Source organism: Lycium barbarum, chromosome 3 (assembly GCF_019175385.1).
Source record: "Lycium barbarum isolate Lr01 chromosome 3, ASM1917538v2, whole genome shotgun sequence".
NCBI classification, from domain to species: Eukaryota; Viridiplantae; Streptophyta; class Magnoliopsida; order Solanales; family Solanaceae; genus Lycium; species Lycium barbarum.
The window spans coordinates 19,937,656-19,953,970 of NC_083339.1; the positions used below are offsets into that span (position 1 = coordinate 19,937,656).

The 16,315-nt window shown below is 38.3% G+C and overlaps 1 protein-coding gene across 2 annotated transcripts; it reads left to right on the forward strand.

Moving 5' to 3' along the window:
* The first annotated feature begins 9,310 nt into the window (after window positions 1–9,310).
* On the forward strand, window positions 9,311–13,559 carry LOC132630678 (uncharacterized). 2 transcript variants are annotated; one of them, XR_009578652.1, is made up of 4 exons: window positions 9,311–9,400; window positions 10,440–11,793; window positions 11,900–12,816; window positions 12,897–13,559. XR_009578652.1 is itself a non-coding variant. In XM_060346236.1 (3 exons), the coding sequence occupies exons 2-3, from the start codon at window positions 10,450–10,452 to the stop codon at window positions 12,221–12,223; spliced, it is 1,668 nt and encodes a 555-aa protein (XP_060202219.1). In that variant the 5' UTR covers window positions 9,311–9,400; window positions 10,440–10,449; the 3' UTR covers window positions 12,224–12,820. The 2 variants fall into 2 exon arrangements, 1 of the variants encoding a protein (XP_060202219.1); XM_060346236.1 differs by lacking the exon at window positions 12,897–13,559 and having other exon boundaries at window positions 11,900–12,820.
* The last annotated feature ends 2,756 nt before the right edge of the window (window positions 13,560–16,315 follow it).

Genomic DNA, 16,315 nt, shown 5'->3' on the forward strand with positions numbered 1-16,315 from the left:
CATACTATACAACTATGCTAGTAAAAAACTGTACAAGCCAACAAGGCCATCATGAAGTGCTGTTGTACAGCAAAAATATAGGCCGAATGGGCTATACAAGTCCAACTATACCATGACTGTCTACAAGCCTCTCCTAGAGTATATGACGTAACAAGGTCGGGACAAGGCCCCGCCATACCCATGTGCATATCAAAAGAATATCGTATCGAGACTAGACTGCAACTCTGGAACAAGAGGAGTGCTCTAAAATCAGCTGAACGGAAACCTCCAGGGGTGGATCGTCAACCTATCTATCTGAACCTGTGGGCATGAAATGTAGCGCCCCCAGGAAAGAGGTGTCAGTACAGACAAAGAACTGATTATGTAAGGCATGAAAGTAACATGAAAGATGCATAATAGAACATAGGATTAAATGAATAAAACCTGTATGTTTGAACTGCCTCTGTAGGCTAATGATAGACATAAATACTGTGCATGCATGCATAAGGGTCATACATATATATATGCGTATATAACGTCTATCAAGCCTCTGTAGGTATCCCATCGTATCATATCAGCCTCTATGGGCACCATCAGCATCATCATCATTATGTGACCAGCTGATTAGGTGGTAGTGCGTATATAACGCCGTCACCTTCCCCATACCTCATGCATACATAACATACATAGTATACGTGTATATAATGCCTAAGGGGTCTTAGGTCTGTACACACACACACACGCACACACACAGATATATATATAAAGAGAGAGAGAGAGAGAGAGAGAGAGAGAGATAAGAGTATATCCTGAATCTGTTGAAGTGACGTAAGGTTGTTACACCTCCGAACATCGTTATGAGACAGCATTTTCATCAACAAATGACTCTATGAATCATACTGAATCAAAAGAAAGACTTACTGAAAACAACATTCTAGAACATGAATCAACATGGAACATCCCCGGCTTCTATGAATAGAATCATTATGGAGTAGCATTATGTTTACGTTCTGTTTATAAGGATCATGCCAAAAGAAGGAAAATTAGCCTTAGCATACCTCAAGTCGTCCAAGTAATCCAACAACAAGCTTATCACAACTAGAGTGCCAATAAGCTCGGTGTCACATAATAGCTGCATACATACATGGCTTACATTAGTATCCGATAGAAACATCACACCTCTATTAAGGTGACATAAATTCGGTAAACCCCCGATTTCTATTATGGAATCACCATCATCATCTTCATCATTATCATCATCACTATAAAGAGCTTTTATCAATAGTATCTCAAGAATCTTGAAAATCATAAACCTCTAGCATTTCTAGGAATAGGACATTGCGGATATCTTAAATGGTATCTCTAGAATTGAAATCATCATCATAATTGTTATCATTATCATCACAAGGATCATTGTCAACAATGTCATGAGAATTTTGAGAACTATGAGCTTCTAGCATTAACAGGAATAGAAATATTGTGGATGTCATGTAAAGCCTCACAATAAAGAAATTATGCCTTTAGAAAACAAAGGTTAGCCTTACATACCTTTACGTCTTCTTAACTACTTAACGTTCTTCTCCAAAGTCCGAAAAATCTACATTTAAGAGGATTCATACTAAGGTTAAGTCTTTAAAACACTTCTAAGTTCAAACTAGAATGATTGACGAGCTAACGAAATTTGGGCAGCACTTTCTCTATTTTATCGACTTCCACCACATTACAAAACAACTCCCAAACAACAATAACAACATCCACAATATCATAATCAAGTAGTTATATTCAATTTAATCTCAAAACTCATTCTCATAATCAATTTATATCAACAACTTCACCCCAACCCTTTGTACACTCGTATACAACATTCCCTTGTCATCATTATCACCCTTCATAACAAGATTTCATAATAAGATTATACTCAAGTTAATCCATATTTGAAATTCCTCTTCCACTTTCTTCCCTCATTCAAGTTGTTCAACAACCAAGCATTCTTAATAACATGGAATAGATATGAAAACTAACCTTTTATCATATAAGGATGAGGTTTGGATCAAGTTATCCACTTGGATGAAACCCCAACTTCAACACCAAAGGAATTCTTGGACTCTACAAACCCTAGTGAGCCTTTCAACACTTGAATCCCTTAATTCTTGCCTTTTGATCTTTGATTCCACTTGGGTTCGGTTAGGTATGCTTAGGAGAAGTTTCTAGAGCTTTCAAGGGTTTGGGAAATGTTGAAATGAAATAAAATGGACAAGGGTCGGATATATATAACTTAAAAAAAAATCTGGGCCGACCCGGATTTATGGCCAACTTTACGGACAGTAAAAATTATACGGTCCATATAATTGGACCGTAAAATACCACCAGTGGTTCAACCTTTTTTGGAATCAATTTACGGTGGAGGCCAGCCAGATATACGGTCTGTGAAAATTATACGGTTCGTATATCTGACCGAAAAACCCATCTTTTTCGAAACATAATCTCGTCAGTTTGTTCAACCCTTAATCCTTCCAATACGTACTAAACATGAACTTAACCCTTTATAACTAACTCTAAGATGACCTCGTCTAATCTCATTTAACCTTGATAACCCCCATATCCAATACTAGAACCACTGACTTACGACGAATCTCAAAGTACAAAACCACAAGGTGTAACATTCTTCCCCCTTAGAAATATTCGTCCTCGAATGTTAAACCCTTAGGGATTCTACAAAAATTTTGCCAGAGTTTCCCTGTAAATATGCCACTACCATCCTATCACAACAACCCAGAATACACAATGCCTCACAGGGATACAATAACAACCACAATAATGGCCACACACAATCAAGAAATCATCAAAAGAAAGCATTACGTAGCTGAAGGAAATGGTGGTTCTATCCGAACCTCCTCTGGAAGTGGAAACAAATGTGGGTATCTGAACTTCATATCTTCCTCTACTTACCAAGTCATCTCTTCTCTATTATTATTTCTCCATAGAACTTTGACTGAAGCTACATCATTAGTTCTAAGTCTCTGAACTTGCCTATCTAGAATGGCGATGGGGACTTCTTCATAGGATAGTTTCTTAGTGACCTGGACATCATCTACAGGTATAATTATGGAGGGATCTCCAATGCACTTGCGAAGCATTGACACATGGAAAACTGGGTGGACTGACTCCAAGTCCGACGGTAGATCTAACTCATAAGCTACCTGGCCTATCTTGCGTACAATCTTGTAAGGCCTAATATACCGGGGATTAAGCTTCCCCCTTTTTCCAAATCTCATCACACCTTTCATAGGAGACACCTTCAAGAATACCCAATCATTAACTTAAAAATCTAGGTCTCGTCAGCGATTATCTGCATAAGATTTCTGACGACTCTAAGCTGCCAATAATCGATCCTGAATAAGCTTGACCTTTTCCATGGCTTGTTGGACCAAGTCTGGCCCTATTAACTTGCTTCTCCCACTTCAAATCATCCAATTGGTGATCTACACTTGCGCCCATATAAATCCTCATACGGAGCCATTTGGATGCTGGAATGATAACTATTGTTATACGCGAACTCTATAAGCGGTAAGTGATCATCCCAACTACCTCTAAAATCTAACATACATGCCCGTAACATATCCTCAAGGGTCTGAATGGTGCGCTCAGCTTGTCCATCAGTCTGTGGATGGAATACGGTACTAAGACTCACTTGAGCCCCCAAACCTTCTTGAAAGAACTTCCAGAAATTAGCTGTAAACTATGTATCTCTATCAGAAATAATAGATACTGGGACACCATGGAGTCGTACTATCTCTTTGACATAAAGCTTTGCATAATCTTCAGCTGCGTATGTAGTTCTTACTGGTAGAAAATAAGATGATTTCGTAAGTTTATCCACAATTACCCATATAGAATCACACTTACGCTGAGAACGAAGCAAGCCTACGATGAAATCCATATTAACCACTTCCCATTTCCAAGTCGGAATTTCCATAGCTTGCAACAATCTACCAGGCTTTTGGTGCTCAATCTTTACCTGCTGACAGTTAGGACACTGAGATTGGAACTCTGCTATGTCTTTCTTCATTCTGTCCTACCAATATATGGATTTAAGATCATAATACATTTTCGTCGCTCCCGGATGAATAGAATAACAGGAACAATGGTCTTCCTCCAAAATCTGATGACGTAATCTGGCAACATCCTGAACACATAACTTGCCTTGACATCTAAGAACTCCGTCTGCAGAAATCTCAAAGGATGACTTCTTCTTCTTAGGAAGTGTATTTCTGTAACGAAATGATATGGGATCCTCATACTGGCATTCTTTCACCTCAACTACTAGTGACGAAACAACTGAATTCTGAATGGTAACTGCCATGCTGCTCGAGTCCATTACTCGAGCTCCTAGGCTAGCCAACTGCTGAAGCTCACGAGCTAACTCTATCTTCTCTAGCTGAACATCACATAAGCTTCTCATAGATCTACGGCTAAGAGCATCGGCTACGACATTCGCTTTCCCAGGATGATATAGAATGCTAACATTATAATCTTTCAACAGTTTTAGTCATCGCCTTTGCTGTAAATTCAACTCTTTCTGCTTGAAAATATACTGAACACTCTTATGATCTGTATAAATATCAACGTGAACATCATACAAATAATGTCTCCATATTTTCAATGTATGAATCACTGCAGCTAACTCAAGATCATGGGTTGGATAATTTTTCTCGTGCTTTCGCAATTGCCTTGAAGCATAAGCAATAACTTTACCGTGCTGCATCAACACACACCCCAACCTTACTCTTAAAGCGTTGCAATAAACGACATAGCCATCCGGCCCTTCAGGAAGTGTCAGAACCGGGGCTTAAGTCAATCTATTCTTCAGCTCTTGAAAACTACGCTCACAAGCATCCGTCCATTGAAATTTAGCCGATTTCTGAGTCAGCTTTGTTAGCGGTGCAGAGATGGAAGAAAAGACTTCCACAAATCTTCGGTAATAACCAACCAAACCTAGAAAACTACGAACATTCGTAAGTGTTGTAGGTCTCGACCAAGTCTTTACAACTTCAATCTTTTGGATATCCACCCGAATACCATCAGCTCAAATAATATGCCCCAGAAAGGTTACAGAATTTAACTAAAACTCGCATTTTGAAAATTTTGCATACAGCTCCCGAGCCTGAAGAACTCTAAGGACATCACGTAAATGATTTGCATGCTCTGCCTCGGACCGAGAGTATACCAGGATATCATCGATAAATACAATCACAAATGAATCCAGAAAAGGTCTGAACACACTATTCATTAAATCCATGAACACCGCTGGTGCATTAGTTAACCCAAACGACATTACCCGAAACTCAAAATGACCATATCTAGTTCTAAAGGCTGTCTTTGGAATGTCCTTTTCCCTAACTCTCACCTGATGATACCCGGATCTTAAATCTATCTTTGAGAACCATTTAGCACTCTGTAATTGATCAAATAAATCATCAATTCTTGGAAGTGGATATTTATTCTTGATCGTCACCTTGTTCAGCTGCCTGTAATCAATACACATTCGCAAGGAGCCATATTTCTTTCTTACAAACAATACATGTGCTCCCAATGGCGACGAACTAGGCCTAATAAAGCCTTTCTCAAGCAAATCCTTCAATTGTTCCTTCAACTCCTTCAATTCTACAGGAGCCATTTTATAAGGAGGAATAGATATTGACTTAGTATCCAGTAACACATCGATGGTAAAGTCAATCTCCCGTTCTGGTGGAAGACCTGGAAGCTCATCCAGAAATACATCCGGAAACTCATTCACTACCGGAACAGATTTAAGTGTCGGTGGCTTTGCTTCGGTATCCTGAACTCGAACTAGATGATAAATATACCCCTTAGCAGTCATCTTCCTTGCCTTGAGATAGAAAATAAAACTACCTCTCGGAGATGCTATATTACCTTTCCACTCTAGAACTTGTTCTCCCAGAAACTGAAAACGAACCATTTTCGTTCTACAATCAATATTGGCATAACAACAAGCCAACCAATCCATACCCATAATGACATCAAAATCCACCATTTTTAGCTAAATTAAATCAACCATAGTATAGCGGTCACAAACTACAATCTCACAATTTCTATATATTCGGCTAGCGATCACTGGGTCACCAACGGGTGTAGACACTTCGAAACGTTTAATTGGCTCGAGTTTTACCCCAATACGATCAACAATATAAGGAGTGATATATGATAATGTAGATCCTGGATCAATAAATACATATACGTTATGAGAAGATACTGATAATATACCTGTGACAACATTAGGAGAGGACTCTAGATCCTGTCAACCAGCTAAAGCATAAATACGGTGCTGAGGACCACTAGAACTGGGCACTCTTCATCTACCTCTACCACAACCTACTGGTGTCTGCGAACCTTGCCCTGGAGGGCGTATAGATGATGAAGAACCAGCTGCTGACCTTGTAGGCTAGACCGTACCCCTACCACCTCAGAATGGACACTCCCGCATGATATGGCCTGACTGGTCGCAAGCATAGAAAACATCCAAACCTAATCAGCACTATCCCTAATACAGCTTACTGCATTGAGTACATCGCGGTAAAGGTGGTCTCTTCTGGCCTGATTCACCCCTATACTGAAAACCCGAAGCTTTGAAACTCTGACCCAGTCCGGAGTGAATAGGGTGATCAAATCTCTGACTCGCAAATCGTGGAGGTGCACTAGTCGCTGTATAGAGTGAGGGCCTAGAATACTGCTGCCTCTGACCCCTTTTAAACTCACCAACAGGACCTGAGGATCTGACCCTCATTCTATAACGCCTATCATGCTCACGCGCATTCCCCCGTGGTTGCTGCTGCTCTTCCAAGTTCTGGGCATGGGCCTGGATACGAGAAATATTCATATTGTCCTGAAGTGAGGCCATCAAACACTCACCCATTAAATGGGACCCTAATCCATTCACAAACCACTGCACGCGATCGCCCATATCAGCTACCATGGCTGGAGCATACCTAGCCAAGGAATTAAAATAGAGGTTATACTCTAAGGCACTCATATTCCCCTGTCTAAGATTCAAGAACCTGTCAGCTCTAACCCGTCGAACCTCAGGCGACAAATAATGTTGGAGGAAACCATCTACAAAGTCTTACCATACCGGTGGAGGTGAATTGACTCCTCTAGAAGACATCTAAATAGTATACCAATGAACCGCAACATCCCTTAATCTATAGGAGTCCAACTCTACTGACTCGACATCGAAGCATGCATTAGCCGCAATGTTCTCAACATTCCATCTATGAAGCTCTGCGGATCCTCATCCAGTTTAGACCCAAAGAATTCTTGAGGGTTCAAACTAATAAAATCACGGGCTCTAGCACTAACGACCCTATCACCATGTCCCATACCTTGCCGCTGGGCCTGAGCGGCAACTAACTGAGTCAGCAATTGGATGGCCTCTTTCACCTCTTGGCTCGAGGTATCTGGTGGAGGAACCAGGGGTGTTAGAGCCAGAGCTGAGGCTCTTTCATGCTCCTCTAAAGCAGGTGGTGAGTGAGAGGACCGAGATGGTACCTCATTATGAGACTCACCCTCCTTTATATCTGTCAGCGATACCCGCTGGGTTCTTCTACCTGCCACTGTCTTGCCCTTTTGGGCTGGTGTAGCTTTTCTCTTTACAGGCATCGCTGAAAACATAATGCACAGTTAGGAAAAGGGGAAATTCTTATATCATGGCTCTATCGCACGATCTATGATGAAGAACAAAGTCATTCATTCCTAAATGCCGGCAGTCGCCTGTTTATAAGTGTGGCGCGCTTCACAATAATAAAAAAGAATCTAATGGACAGGGCTCGTAAACACACCCTAGGATGAACTGCTCTGATACTACTTTTGTCAAAACCCAACCGGAGGGCCATGACGGGCACCCGGAGCTAACCTACCGAGTACCTCTTAACATAATCTCATAATCATATCTAGATGAGCCACTTGGGTATCTCATACTTTCCATGAGCTAAATGAAATAATTTACATCAAACATAGGCACCTCTGTATAAATATCATTAACTATGCCCACATATACACAAGCCGGCAAGGCTACCAAAATGATACACAAAATATGAGCCGACAAAGCTTAAGGATATCTAGCTATACATATCTATCTACGAGCCTCTACGAAGAGTATGTAACATCATAAAGACGGGACAGGACCTCGTTATGCCCATATATGTACACAAAAGAATAGTACCAACTAATGCAGCTCCGGATCAAAAGGAGCACTGCTATTCAATCATCGACGAAGCAGCCTAAGGGTCTGGTCTGTCTCCCTATCTACCTATGGGCATGAACACAACGTCCACAAACAAAAGTATGTCAGTACAAATAATGTATTGGGTATATAAGGCATGGATAGTAACGTGATAAAAGCATAAAGAATAACATAAGATAGAAGGATCCTTTGTACCTCTTGAGACGTTCATCATGCTTACTTAACATTTTTCTAAAGAAAACTTTCCATACATATACATATACATACAATGATACCATACCCGACCATGTAGGTTCGGTGTCATCCATACCCGGCCATAACAAAGCTCGGTGTTGTCCATACCCAACTGCAGTGTTGGGCGCGCAATAGCTAGCATACCCGACTATATAGGCTCGGTGTCACATAATAGCTACATACATACATGACTTACATTAGTATCCGAGAGAAACATCACACAGCTCTATCGAGGTGACATAAAGTCGGTAAACCCTCGATTTCTATTATGGAATCACCATCATCATCTTCATCATTATCATCATCACAATAAAGAGCTTTTATCAATAGTATCTCAAGAATCTTGAAAATCATAAACCTCTAGCATTTCTAGGAATAGGATATTGCGGATATCTTCGATAGTATCTCTAGAATTGAAATCATCATCATAATTATTATCATTATCATCACAAGGATCATTGTCAATAATGTCATGAGAATTTTGAGAACTATGAGCTTCTAACATTAATAGGAATAGAAATATTGTGGATGTCATGTAAAGGCTCACAATAAAGAAATCGGCAAAGGGACATATATACCCCTCTACTATCTCAAAATAGTTATTCGTGTCCCCGTTTGCTTTTTCGATGTTATATACCCCCGCCGTTAGTGTATCGACCATATATACCCTTACAATTAATGACCACTTTTTAAATGCCATGTGGCACGATCTCAACCGACCCAGCCTTTTTTTTTCTCTTTTATTTAATCAGACCCACATTATTAATTCATCCAAATAAATGAGACCCCGCCCATTAATACCCGACCCATTAAGACCTCAAATAAGACTTCATAACCTAATAACATATCAAACTCATTTCCCACTCAAAATCTATGACTATGGAGAACACGTGCGGCTACGGTTTTCAAAACTAAGAAATTTTAAAGGTTAGATTGTCCTCAAAAATTATATTTCTTTGCTTATTACTACTATAATAAGTTAGATATTTGTAGATTCTTTAAGATTCTCTCATTTATTTTAGGATTTTGTATTACGGTTTTTAGATTTTGTCAACTTTTTGTGGATTTCTTGATTTCTTTGCCTCTTATATGTTAGATGTTAGTGATTATACTAGGGTTTTTAAGATTCTCGCATTTATTTCAGGATTTTGTACTATGGTTGAGATTTTGTCATTTTTATTTTTGGATTTCTTGATTTCGTTGCCTTTAATATGTTAGATGTTAGTGATTATACCAGATAATACCATGGTTTTTAAGATTCTTGCATTTATTTCAGGATTTTGTACTAGGGTTGTGATTTTGTCAATTTTTTTTTGGGATTTCGTGATTTCTTTCCCTTATGTGAGGGAATCTGCAACTTTAACTTATTATATTCATGTTTGGTGTTTATTTTTGGCTATTACTTTATGGGTATTTGTATGCATGTGCTTGAGGTGGTGGTCCTGATTTTTGGTGGACTTTTTCTGCTTTTTAACAATAAATTAGGGATCTTTTTGGTTGTTGTTGTGGTCCTCGTGGACTTAGATGTCCTTTATTGTTTAGGGTTTGTGGATTCGTGGTTTAGGGTTTGTGAGTTGGTGGTATAGGGTTTGTGTATTGATGGTTTTGGGTTAAAGTAACTGTTTTTATTCATTTGGTGCTGGTTTTGGTTTAATTTGAACCATTTTTTAGTTTATGTTGGTCCTTTGAAGTCAACTCTTTATTTCTTTGCTATTTTTTATTTGTGTATTGATGCCAACAGTTTGTGGTTTAACTTAAGTTTAGATAAAGTAACTATTTTTATTCATTTGGTGCTGGTTTTGGTTTAATTTGAACCATTTAGATAAGTTTATATAAAGTTACTGTTTTTGTACTATTTTTTAGTTTATGGTGGTCCTTTGAAGTCAACTCTTTATTTCTTTGCTGCATTTTATTTGTGTATTGATGCCAACAGTATCTGATCTTTTTATTATATATTTGGTTGCAGCTTATTCATTATGGTTAATTTGGAGTTAATATTCAACTATGGTGGGGATTGGACTTATGAGGCAAAAGTCAAGTATGAGAAGAGGTTCTATAACATTTGGGAAGGTTATGACTCTGACCATCTATCTTTTAATGATGTTGTAGATGAGTACTGTAATAACTTAGGGTTTGTTGGGGTTCAACAACTCTTAGTAGCTGCCCCTTCTGGTAAATTATATGAAATCATTGCTGATAGTGGTATTAGGAGGTTACTGGCAATGGTTAGTGATGATTACTATGTGATTAACTTATTTGCTATTGATGATTGTGAGTTAGCAGTTGATGTGCCTAATATCCTAAATTATGATGAACCTTTTGAACCTAATGTTGATGCTTTTGAATCCAATGTTGTTAGTGTTGAACCTAGTTTAGGGGTTGCTACTAATTGTAGATCAACTGATGCTGAGGATGAAAATGACTCTGTTTTTTCTGATTATGAATCTGAAGACTTAGAATTTATTGCTAACCAAAGGAGGGTGAACATTACTGATCAGTTGTTAGATTACAAAGAACTTGACAATAGTATGACCTTCAAGGACATTAATGAAGCTAGGAAATGTCTGAAATTGTATGCTTTGGCAAATAAGAAAGAGTTGCAGGTTAGAAAAAGTGATTCAAAAAAGCTGAGGTATGAGTATCAAGTAGGTTGTCCATTTGTTTGTCTTATTTCTAAGGATGGGAACTGCCCTGGGGTTAGAATCAAGACCCTAAACACAGAACATAATTGCTTTATTGCTTATGATAACAATAGGGTTGACTACTACACCATTGCACATTACTTTAAGAAGAAGCTTCAAAATAATCCCAAATATAAAGTAAAGGACATGAGGGCTGACTTAAAGGCTACATTTGAACTTAATGCAAGTCATGGCAAGTGCAAAAAGGCAAAAAACTTGATTCTGAATAAGCTGGATGATAGCTTTAAGGATGATTATAATAGGTTAGAGGCATATGGCAACGAGTTGAGGATTAGCAACCCTAGAAGTGATATTATTTTCAATTTGTCAAAAGATGCACTTATGGAAGGTAAGAGAAGGTTCTGTAGAATATATATTTGTTTGCATGCATTGAAGATGGGTTTCAAGGAAGGTTTGAGACCTTTCATTGGATTGGACGGGACATTTCTCAAGGGAAAAGCTAAGGGTCAACTTTTGGTTATTGTTGCACTTGACTCAAACAACCATTTTTATCCTATAGCTTGGGTTGTAGTTGAAAAAGAGACTAAGAAAACATGGGATTGGTTCTTGGGATTGCTGAAGATGTCACTTGAACTAAACATGGGAGAGGGATACACTATCATTTCTGATATGCAAAAGGTACCCTTACTATCCATTTCTATGTTTTATTATTCTGCAAGATTAATATGTCCATTTCCATGTTTTATTATTCTGTAAGTGTAATTTTTTATAAAACCTATTGTAGGAGTTGCTTGAGGCAATGAAAATTGTCCTCCCTGAAGCTAACCATAGGTTTTATGTTAGACAAGTTGAGGCAAATTGCATGAAAAGGTGGAGATCTGGTGAAATGAAGAAGTTGTTGTGGTGGAGTGCATGGTCCATCTTTGAAGAGGAGTTTGATGACCAACTAAGGAAGCTAGGGGAAATGGATGAAGATGTTGTCAAAGACCTGATCCATTATCCTCCCCAGTGCTGGTGTAGAGCTTTTTTTGATACTGTTAGCAAAAATATGGCTGTGGATAACAACTTTACAGAATTGTTTAATGCATGGATCTTAGATGCAAGGTAAAAACCCATAATTATAATGCTAGAGGACGTTAGGTTGAAAGTAATGAACATGTTGAGGGAACATGATGAGAGGGTGAGGGCATGGCCAGAAAACTTCAGTCCTCATTGTATGATGCTTTATGCTGATTATCTGAGAATTGCCCATTTTTGTGTGCTTTATTTTAATAGTGACTTTGGATATGAGATTTTTTAAGGGAGTGATAGACACACAGTGAACTTGGAGGCTAAGCAATGTACTTGCAGGACATGGCAGCTTTCTGGCATACCATGTCCTCATGCTATCAAAGCTTTGATGTACAAGAGGATTGACCCCTTCACTGAAATTCATTGGTGGTACAGCAAAGAAGCAGCCTTAAAAACTTATTCATATAAGTTGCAAACTGTTAGGGGGGAAAATTCTGGAAGGTAGAGCCTTCTCATGCAATGGATCCACCACAAATTGTCAAGCTAGCTGGCAGGCCTAAGGTGAAGAGGGATAGATCCAAGGATGAAGCAATCAAGAGAAAAGGAGCATGGTCTGCTTCAAGGAAAGGCAGGGTTATTGTATGTAACAACTGTGGAGAATCAAACCACAATACAAAAGGGTGCAAAAAGGTAACTGTTACTTTCAGTTTGGTTTGACTAACTGTTTTTAATTGTCTAACTATTTTCTTATTAATTGACATCCTGTTAAGGGAAAAAAAGCAACAGAAAAGGAAGAAGGTAGTTGTTGATTATGAAGATATTGATATGGACACACCAGTGGACATACAACTATCTGGACCAGAGCCAACTGAAGAATCTAGCAATCCAGCAACTCAGACATTTGTCTTCATGCCTACACCAACAGTGAGTGCACATCAGCCCAGCAACAGTGAATGTCCAGACTTTGAGTTTCCAGAATTTGCAAATGAAGAGGAGCCTAACTTGAGGCCTAAAGTTGTTTCAGAGGCAAGGACTAGGCTGCAGAAGAGAAAAGAGGCACAAATGGTCATTGGGACAAGAACTATCAACTTAAGGGGTGATGCAGCTGGTGTGAGTGAGCCAACAAATTTATCATACTAACCAAGGGACTCAGAATGGGGGGGGGGGGGTATAAAGCTATTACGCGCCACAAACTAAACAAATTACTTGCTGATGTAATTAATGGCTTATGCCAATATATTTGGCAGCAACTCTTTAGTGTTTTGGTATGTTTGAAAGGATGCCATAGTATAACTTAGGTGGTGATTTGTTTTGTGGGTTATAATATGGCAGCCGTTTGTTATTTTTCAACTTGTATGTTGACACTTATTCAGGTATGTGAATTTATGGTAATCACCATTTAGTATGCCGAATTGTCTTTGTCCATTTATAACTTAGTTGTATTAGTTGCTGCTTGTATTAGTTCATTTGTCCATTTATAACGTAGAGAAGATGTGTGACTATATAAACAGGTATGTGATACCATTTAGACACTTTCAATACCATTTAGACACATTCAAAGCAAGAAAAACAATACTATATATGGCCATTTACATGCTGCCAAAGGAACACTAAATAATGGCTAACATTACATTCAACCAACAAAACATGGACCAATACTTGTTCATCAACCAAAAACTACAAGACTTACTACATCAATTAATCACAAAATGCTTGTTCATCAACATTCATCTTACAAGGCAACTTACTACATCAATTACTACAACACAACATAATTCATCGCAAAATAACACAACTACTTACACAAGCAAAGAAAAAATGCAAGCAAATAAGAACAAAGATATCACAATAACAGCCTTCATTTTCGAGACCTCGTCTTCCAATTTCACGACTTTGCTCCTTTCAACTTGATTTGTAGCCTCCAATTCCTTCACTTTTTGCTTCAACATGTCCCTTTCTCGATTAACCGCATCAATACCCTCCAAACTAACTATTTTTTCCTTTAATTTCTACCGTTCAAACTTCAAGGCGTCCACTTGAGACTTCAACTTGCATATAACATTTACCGCTCTATCCGACAATATAAGATCAACCCAATCAAAATAACCACACGAATCAACCTATGATAAATCATCAAAAATACTGATACGATTTACAGTAAGAAAAAATCAGCCCAACTACAAAATCAAATATTAACACTTACATCAGGCCTGGGACATTTGTAGAATCTCCGACCAACATTTGCAGGAGTGTCAGCCGTAAAGTAATTGGAAGCCAGTCCGTAAAGACACGTATGCTTTGAAGAACCATCATGAGATGAACAACTAGCTTGAGACATTGTAACACCCTTGTTTTTTACTTCAACAACAAGGACCCGAATTAGAGGACCCAAATTTAATTTTGGGTGATTTCTGATTCTAGGGTGTCAATAGAATTGAAAAAGTAGAGAAGAAGAAGGAACTAGGTGTGAAGAACCCTAATTCGCAACATATTGAAGAAGAAGAAGAAGTTGAGAGGAGAAGGAGCATAAAAAATGGTTGATAGAACCCTAGTTGGATATGTTATTAGGTTATGAAGTCTAATTTGAGGTCTTAATGGGTCGAGTATTAATGGGCCGAGTCTCATTTATTTGGATGAATTAATAATGTGGGTCTGATTAAATAAAAGAGAAAAAAAGGCTGGGTCGGTTGAGATCGTGCCACGTGGCACTTAAAAGTGGTCGTTAACTGTGAGGGTATATATGGTCGATACACTAATAGCGGGGGTATATAACATCAAAAAAGCAAACGGGGGACACAGATAACTATTTTGAGATAGTAGAGGGGTATATATGACCCTTTGCCGTAAAAAAATCACGCCTTTAGAAAAAAAAGGTTAGCATTACATACCTTTACGTCTTCTTAACTACTTAACGTTCTTCTCCAAAGTCCGAAAAATCTACATTTAAGAGGATTCATACCAAGGTTAAGTCTTTAAAACACTTCTACGTTCAAACTAGAACGATTGACGAGCTAACGAAATTTGGGCAGCACTTCCTCTATTTTATCAACTTCCACCTCATAATCAAGTAGTTATATTCAATTTATTCTCAAAACTCATTCTCATAATCAATTTATATCAACAACTTCACCCCAACCCTTTGTGCACACGTATAAAACACTCCCTTGGTATCATTATCACCCTTCATAACAAGATTATACTCAAGTTAATTTACTACTCAAAATATCATCAAATCTATATTTGGACTTCCTCTTCCACTTTCTTCCCTCACTCAAGTTGTTCAACAACCAAGCATTCTTAATAACATGGAATAGATATGAAAACTAACCTTTTATCATATAAGGATGACCTCTGGATCAAGTTACCCACTTGGATGAAACCCCAACTTCAACACCAAAGGAATTCTTGGATTCTACAAACCTAGTGAGCCTTTCAACACTTGAATCCCTTGATTCTTGCCTTTTGATCTTTGATTCCACTTGGGTTTGGTTGGGTATGCTTAGGAAAAGTTTCTATAGCTTTCAAGGGCTTGGACAATGTTTAAATGAAATAAAATGGACAAGGGTTGGATATATATAACTTTAAAAAAAATCTGGGTCGACCCGAATTTACGGCCAACTTTACGGACCGTAAAAATTATATGGTCCACATAATTGGACCGTAAAATCCCACCATTGATTCACCCTTTTCTGGAATCAATTTACGGTAGAGGTCAGCCATATATACAGTCCGTAAAAATTATACGATCCGTATATCGATCTGATCGTAAAACCTATCTTTTTTGAAACATAATCTCGTCGGTTTGTTCAACCCTTAATCCTTCCAAACTTAATAAACATGAACTTAACCGTTTATAACTAACTATAAGATGACCTCGTCTAATCTCATTTAAACTTGATAACCCCCATATCTAAGACTAGAACCATTGACTCACGACGAATCTCAAAGTACAAAACTACGAGGTGTAACAGCATACCTAGCTAGTAAATTAAAAAGAAGATTGTACTCCCGAACACTCATATTACCCTGGCGTAAATTCAGAAATCGATCAACTCGAGTGTTTTGGGCTTCTGCTGGCAAATAATACCAAAAAAAAGCCTCTGTGAACTTCTGTCATACTGTTGGGGTTGCATTAGCCCCTCTAAACAGCACCCAGGTCTTATACTACTGAACAACAACATCTCGCAAC

What these genes read in the sequence shown, in the direction of transcription:
- LOC132630678 (XM_060346236.1), top strand. Translation starts at nt 10,450, where the DNA reads ATGGTTAATTTGGAGTTAATATTCAACTATGGTGGGGATTGGACTTAT. An exon ending in TCATTTCTGATATGCAAAAG is followed by an intron (nt 11,794 to 11,899) that starts GTACCCTTACTA and finishes AACCTATTGTAG; the next exon opens with GAGTTGCTTGAGGCAATGAA.